The following is a 7,500-nucleotide window of genomic DNA, read 5'->3' as shown; positions in this document are numbered from 1 at the left end:
GAAGGCGTGGACAGGGTGACAGTCGGAGAACTAAGGCTACGAGGTCGGCGCATTTGGGGTTCACTGATGTGGCCGCTGGATGAAGGTGTGGTTGCTACAGCGCCTCCTACAGCTCCTGCAGGGGAACTCACTCCATCTTCAGTGTGCTGAGAGGAGTAAGATTAAGAGGGGGTTTAAACACACACGCACAATCTTCTTCATGCTTTATCACATATGCTAACACAACAAACTGACAAAAAGTACACACAATACAGTCAGAGAGAGAGAAAAAAAGAAAGAGAGAGAGAGAGAGAGAGAGAGAGAGAGAGAGAGAGAGAGAAAACAGATAGAAAGACAGACGGTGTGCTGTACCTGGAGAATAGGGCGTGTCCACGTCGTGCTGCGATTGTTATGATTGACGTAATACGTCCGGCCCTTAGTGTCTTTTCTCTCTTCCCAACCTGAGGGCAAGGACTGAAGCGCGCACACACACACACACACACACACACACACACACACACACACACACACACACACACACACACACACACACGTAAACAAATGAAATAAACATTCAGTTTAAACCATGCTGGAGGTTTAGGAGCCACTGACGCTGATCGGTCACAGATGAAATCAGGAGGATGTGATGAGCTGATCACACACACACACACACACACCACCCAGTGTTACAGAGTCATAGTGATTATAAGCAGCGGAGAGTGAAGGTGATTGGTTTAGATACCGGAGTGCAACTTAAAAAAAAAAAAAACGCTGAATCTGCGTCTCAAAGCCCCCCTGCGTAAAAGAACCCCCAGTACACACACAAACACACACACCACAAAACTCGACCAAACACAAAATAACAGTTTCATTAACATCCTTAATGATGAAACAAACAAAACAAAAAAGATTAAAGTGTGTGACAGCATGAGGAGGAAGAGGAGGAGGAGGAGGAAGAGTGTATTACCATGGGCTGCTCTAGGCCTGTGACTGTTTGGGCTCGGGTTCGTCTGGACTGCGACGTCTGCTGACACACAACAGCTTAGTTACACGACATCATGGGTAAGTAGGTGTGTGTGTGTGTGTGTGTGTGTGTGTGTGTGTGTTCAGCAAGCATGATTAAGAAATTGTTTTCGGAATTTAAAGGGGTGGTGGAGGTGATTTTGAGGATCGGTGTTTAAATTTAAAGGGGCGGTGGAGGTAATTATGGGGTCAGGAGTGAATTTAAAGGGGCGGTGGAGGTAATTATGGGGTCAGGAGTGAATTTAAAGGGGCGGTGGAGGTAATTATGGGGTCAGGAGTGAATTTAAAGGGGCGGTGGAGGTGATTTTGAGGATCGGTGTTTAAATTTAAAGGGGCGGTGGAGGTAATTATGGGGTCAGGAGTGAATTTAAAGGGGCGGTGGATCAGACAGGGAGAGATTGTATTACAGATTGGATTAGAGATTGGATTGGAGATTGAAGTAGAGATTGGATGAGAGATTGGATTGGAAATTGAAGTAGAGATTGGATGAGAGATTGAAGTAGAGATTGGATGAGAGATTGGATTGGAGATTAGAGCAGAGATTGGATGATAGATTGGATTGGAGTGTGTGCTGAAGCTGGAAGCAACAGGACGATGGTGACGGGAACGTTAATGTGCGTTACAACACTATTACATCATACACACGGTGCTCAGAAACACACACACACACACACACACACACACACACACACACACACACACACACACACACACACACACACACACACACACACACACACACACACTGTCTCCTGTTGATGATGTCACTTCCTGTCTTTGCGGCAACAAAGCACCAAAATGGTGCATTTTTCTCAATGAACCCTTATTTACAGTATTAGCAAACGTCCCCTCACACACAGCTCAGCTCAGCTCAGCTCAGCTCAGCGAGAAAAAAGCGAGCAGGAGAAGAAGAAACAAAAAGTGAAAGAGAAAGAAGAAAGAGGAAAGGGTGAAAAAAGCCTAGAGAGAAAGATGATCATGATGAGGACGACTTTCCCCGACACTTCAGGAGCCGATCAGCTCAGGGTGATTACTGAATTCACCGAGAAACAGGAGAACTGCTGATCCACCCGAAGTTCATCAGACACAGGGTCCTGCTCTCACACAAGCCCACTGCATTTCTCTATAAACTCCCTTAGAGGGGAATTATCCTCATGAACATTTAACACTTCACATCCCCGCTGCCACTGCTGGGCCCCTGAGCAGGGCCCTTAACCCTCACCTGCTCAGTGGAAGTTATCAGATAAAAGTCTCTGAGGTTAAAGGGCTTCTGCCAAATGTCTGATTTGGCAGAACATCAGAACTTTAAAAACTCCATCCTGCAGTAAATCTCATCTTACCTGCTGCCACTGAGGAACATATTTACAGTCGGAGCTTCTGAAAAGATGAGCAGTGTGAACTTCTAACATGAGGACTGAGGGTATTCCCGGTAATTCCCAACACGATTCCGAGCAGCAGATGAAGCCGAGCACTCAGTGAACTGGAGGAGAAACATCACTCGCTCCACCTCAAACACGCTGAAGTGCGAGCGCAAGCACTGACTCATCCAGGCGAGTCGCGGCACTTCCACTCCTCCTTCAGAGTCGTATCAGTTTCTACACTCCCTCAATACCTCCTTCCTTTTGTCCCTCATTCACTCACTCCAACACAAACAAAGAAAAAAACAAAACCTCCCAGCTACATAATTCACACATAAACTCACTCAGGCCACGCCCACTGCAGCGACGTGGAGATGTTCTGCTCCTCCAAACAAAAACAGAAAGGGAAAATATGAAACCGGTCAGGAGGCCTGATAGACGACATCTCACCTCACATCGAAAGGAGAACAATGATGAAGAACTATTTCTAGCCATAACTTTTAGAAAACACCTTCATCAGGAAAACGAATGCAGAAAGCAGAAGGTCACGTGGCAGCAAATACATCAGCGTTCACTACAATATTTATATTTACAGATTACAAAAAAACCCCCCCAAAAACACAGAATGTCTCGTTAAGGTAAAGAAAAAAACAAACAAAAAAAACCCCGCACATTTTGAACGTACGCAGGATTAGAGAGAGAAAACACTTCAGGTCAGCAGGGGGCAGTAGTCAACACACACAAAAAAAAAACCCTATCAAAAAATATAAAACTGGTTTTTGGTGACATTCAGCACGTAGTTTTTACATTTCTCAGTTTTACAGTAAAAACGAGTTGCGTGCGATGCGAAAGCGCAGCTGTTACAGACCCGTAAACAAACACTTCAAACAAATACATAAACTCCACCCATTTATTCTCTACAGGACCCAGGAGAAGTGTGTGTGTGTGTGTGTGTGTGTGTGTGTGTGTGTGTGCGTTTTGTGATGTAAACATGTTTACTGTTAACATTCAGCTAATGCAGAGCTACTAGAGGAAGACATGCCCCCTAGGGGTGGAGCATATATATCTCGTAACACAAGTAACGAATTGGCATTCAGCAAAAAAATTTCAATACAAAAAAAACCCCACACCAATTCTTTGTATTACTATTCATTTCTGGAAGAACACTTCAGCCGGTCAGTGTTAAAAGTAATGGCCCCACAAAAAGAAAACAAAACCAAAAAATCCCCCCCATCTCACATTGAGTTCTACAAACATGCCATCCTGCATTCTTCTGATCGCACCTCGAGAACCACTTTCACACAATGGCAGGAGGTAATTACACAAATACCAGAATAAACACTTACAATGACAACACACACACACACACACACACACGGATTCCAGCCATGTCATGAGGAAGAACAGGAAACGTGACACTCAACATGTGCTTCAGGTTTAACAGCGTTGTTTTACTAAGAGTTAATAAATGACAGAATGAGATAGATAGATAGATAGATAGATAGATAGATAGATAGATAGATAGATAGATAGATAGATAGATAGATAGATAGATAGATAGATAGATAGATAGATAGATAGATAGATAGATAGATAGATAAGAAGTGCGTGGTGAAAGAACTGCAATGTGTAGAGAGGAGTGGAAGAAAGAAATGAGGCGTGATGAAGGAACGAGGCGTACCATAGGAGAGGGAGTCTGAGCCTGATCACTCACTCCATCAGTCATACTGGAGGAACGCAGCCTGGAGGACAGAAGAGACTGAGAGAGGGAGAGAGAGAGAGAGAGAGAGAGGGGGGGGGCATCAATCTATCAGCTCTGACCATCATATCATTCCCACAACCTTTCTAATAAACATATCATCCCAACATCCATCCAGCTATTCAGCTATCACACCATCAATTTATTAATTTATCCATCCATCTCTTCAATTACCCAACCATATCCATTCATTCATCCATCCATCCATCTATCTATCCATCTATCCAATTTTTTATCCATCCATCCATCCATCCATCCATCCAATCAATCAATCAATCAAATCATGTTATCCATCCATCTATCTACTCTCTCACCCCGGTACTGTTAGCTCCGCCTATTTCTCCGTTGGTGTTAGGAGTGAGTGAGAGCCTCATGCTGATCTCCTCCGAGAACTCTGGAGTGCTGAACTGATGAATGGGTGTGGCAGTGGAGGCGGGGCCAGCCACAGCCTCACTCAGCCCCAAGAAATCCTCTTCAGTAATTGGGTCCCAGGACTGGGAGGGGAGGGGCTAATTAAAAATTACCCAATAACAAAAGGTTTGGTTTTTATATATATTTTATCAGCAGAACCGTAAAATAACAACAGAGATAAAATAATAAAGAAAAGAATTAATATAAATAAGGAACTATTTAAACAAACGTGCATCATTTCATAATATGTATGAAAATAAAAGCAGAAAGAAAACTGCTGCTGAAGAAATGATTTATAAATTAGAGTTAATCAAAAGTTAAAGCTCACATCGTCGAGCTCTCGGGGGTCGAGGTGTTCGTTCTCCAGGTCCTCGCTGATGTGGCGTCTGGAGCGAAACACTCGGTGAGCTTCCTGGTTGATCTGACGAAGTTGATTATCGTTTTCCGTCTCTGACACCAAGTCACTGACAGGCAGAGAGGAAATGACATCACAAATCAGTAGCATTTTTTTTTTCTGATTCTTAAAATGGTGAAGGATTGTATGGGATTATAAATCAGAGGAGTGCAAGTGTCCAGAAACTAAAAGTGGGTGGGGCCAGATACGAGAAGCAAAGTGGCACCATGATGACCAATAAGTAGAAGTGACAGGGGCGTGTCTGTTTTAAGTGTTAACCTGTAAACTCTCCAAATCTACAGAACTTCCTCTGTGTGTGTGTGTGTGTGTGTGTGTGTGTGTATACACATACACCGTACTGGGTCTTTTCCATTGTGTGGTTCGGTTGTTGTGATTAACGAAATACGTCCGGCCGAGATTATCCACTTTCTCCTCCCAACCTGCCGGCAACGGAGGAAGGAGCTGCTGAGAACGACGAGAACCACTCTGATCCACTGAGTCCACCTCCCAGCCCTGAGAGAGAGAGAACCAGGGTTAAAGTAACAAAAAAAGAGACATAGGGCAGAAAAACAAAGACAGAAAGAGTGAAAGCAAAAGAGAAATAGAGAAATGGGGAACGAGAAAGAGAGAAAGAGAGAGCGCTCACCTCAGCCTCCTCCCTCATCTCACCGCTCTCCTCCTCCTGAGCACCGTTCTTCGGCAGGTACGCCATCTTAAGCCTCAGATAACCTTTCACCCTCGATTTATGACTGCGCACACACACACACACACACACACACACACACACACACACACACACACACACACGGCATAAGATCCTGATTAAATCAGACCCTGACTAACAGCTAATAAAACGCCATCAAATGGAGATGTTTTTTTAACATTTGAAGGAAAAACGAAAAACAAAAAAAGTTAAACCCTAAACAAATAAATAAATAAAGCAAATAATTAAAAGCAAACAAATAAACAAACAAATAAATGCTGATACTGTATATGGATGGTTCTTTAAGCGGCCCGAGCGCTTTATATGAACAGGTTAGAGGTGAGAGAGGACACGAAATATTAGAGAATAAATATTACAAATGGTGTGAAATTCATAACACCATAAAGGAATTGTTTTAAAATCCATAGCGAGCAGTTTCGTCTTCAATGTTTTGCCCCTACAGCGGTTTTGTAGCTTCCTTCCCTTTGTGTTTACAGGAAAAGCCTATATGCTACCGTCGCTCTTTAGCTACATCCAGACTGGCGGAAGAAAAACACTGACCTTCTTGGCCTGAGGAGGAAGTCTTTAAACGTGTAGGGCCGCTCCATCGCTGGATCTTCTGTCTGAGAGCCAACAAACAAAAACAAAGTAAAATAAATAAGGAAAGCAACAAGCGGCTCGATCACACTGTGAAGCTGTAAACATCTGAGCAATTGTGTGTGTGTGTGTGTGTGTGTGTGTGTGTGTGTGTGTGTGTGTGTGTGTGTGTGTGAGTGAGTAATTAGGGAGGAGAGAAATAAAACCCGAGAGAACGGCGGTAAGGGGCTGAACACCATGGACAACTTCCAGAGCCCTGCTTACGTAATCAACATCTCCTGTTACATATTCCATGCAGGCCACAGGTTGTAGCTCTACTGAACACCAGCTGTTATTAGTGGCTCCACAAGAATCACTGGCATCATCAGCAAATCTGCCCGAGCCTGAGAACGTACGTAAACATGGAAAAGGAAAAAAAAAAAATAAAGGACGGATTTCAGAAGCTGAGGTTCAGGAAGCTCTGAGTAACCCGTCAGCAGAAAACATCTGATCAGCACTTAAAGTCAGCCGTTCCTCATTAGTCCCACATTTTCCGACACTTTCCTGGAGATTGAACTCGAAACTGTGGAAAACTCGGAGCAGAAAACCTCAGCGGCGTTAAAAATCGGCTACGTGTCTGAGGAGCCGCTCTCATCCGCTACAGAAATTCCTGGATTTCCTTCACAGATCGTATCGGAACAGGCAGAGACATAAGCAGCCAGTTTCCAACTGTTCCACTGTACGGCTTTCTCTTCCCGTGGTAACGATTCTGTCTGAGGAGAACTGTTCATACCCAGGACTCCAAATAATCACCTGTAAAAACTCCGAAACATCAGCAACCAGAAATACTTTATACTCAAGTCCAGTTTTAGCAAAGATCCAGGATTATTCTTAAAACTAGTTTTATTCACGTCTTAGTTAGTTATTAGTTATAATAGAGGATCCAGGACCTGCTTTAGCTTGGATCAGGAGATCAGTCCAAGCCTGGCCCAAGGCTGACTTTAATACAGGTCCAGGGTTAGTCCTGGACTGGCTGTAATACTGATCCAGAGTTATTCGAGAACTAGCCTTAATACTGGTCCAGGTTTAGGTTTTTAAGCCTATTAAAAATACAAGGTCCATTAGTCCACATCCATAGCCATCGCATTTATTTCAAGACTTATTTAAAACCCACAGACACACTGATTAAAACCCAGAACTAACATCAGTCAGGTTCTAAACCCCTGACCCGTACTAAACCATTTCTCAGGTCAGAAAGTGGTTGTAAAGGAGAGGAAGTGAGTAGGTCAGGTGACGT

General features: G+C 43.7%; 1 protein-coding gene across 7 annotated transcripts in view; it reads right to left on the bottom strand.

Annotated features, from left to right (window-relative positions):
- nedd4l (NEDD4 like E3 ubiquitin protein ligase) overlaps window positions 1–7,500 on the bottom strand; it is a 44,818-nt gene that overhangs the window by 11,809 nt on the left and 25,509 nt on the right. For 3 of the 7 annotated variants that reach the window (XM_083564710.1, XM_083564712.1, XM_083564707.1), the window contains 9 exons: window positions 6,189–6,250; window positions 5,571–5,673; window positions 5,277–5,437; window positions 4,859–4,994; window positions 4,434–4,628; window positions 4,042–4,119; window positions 947–1,003; window positions 352–453; window positions 1–146 (listed from right to left, as the gene is read on the bottom strand). The exon at window positions 1–146 is cut by the window's left edge and continues 4 nt beyond it. In XM_083564710.1, coding sequence (XP_083420836.1) covers window positions 1–146; window positions 352–453; window positions 947–1,003; window positions 4,042–4,119; window positions 4,434–4,628; window positions 4,859–4,994; window positions 5,277–5,437; window positions 5,571–5,673; window positions 6,189–6,250 — 1,040 coding nt within the window. The remainder of the gene's footprint in view (window positions 147–351; window positions 454–946; window positions 1,004–4,041; window positions 4,120–4,433; window positions 4,629–4,858; window positions 4,995–5,276; window positions 5,438–5,570; window positions 5,674–6,188; window positions 6,251–7,500) is intronic. The other 4 variants (XM_083564711.1, XM_083564708.1, XM_083564713.1 and 1 more) reach the window with 2 other exon arrangements.

The sequence above is a fragment of the Silurus aristotelis genome (genome assembly GCF_946808225.1).
Source record: "Silurus aristotelis genome assembly, chromosome: 16".
Classification (NCBI taxonomy): Eukaryota; Metazoa; Chordata; class Actinopteri; order Siluriformes; family Siluridae; genus Silurus; species Silurus aristotelis.
Note: the sequence above shows the minus strand (reverse complement) of the source record. Positions and strands in the feature narration are given on the sequence as shown.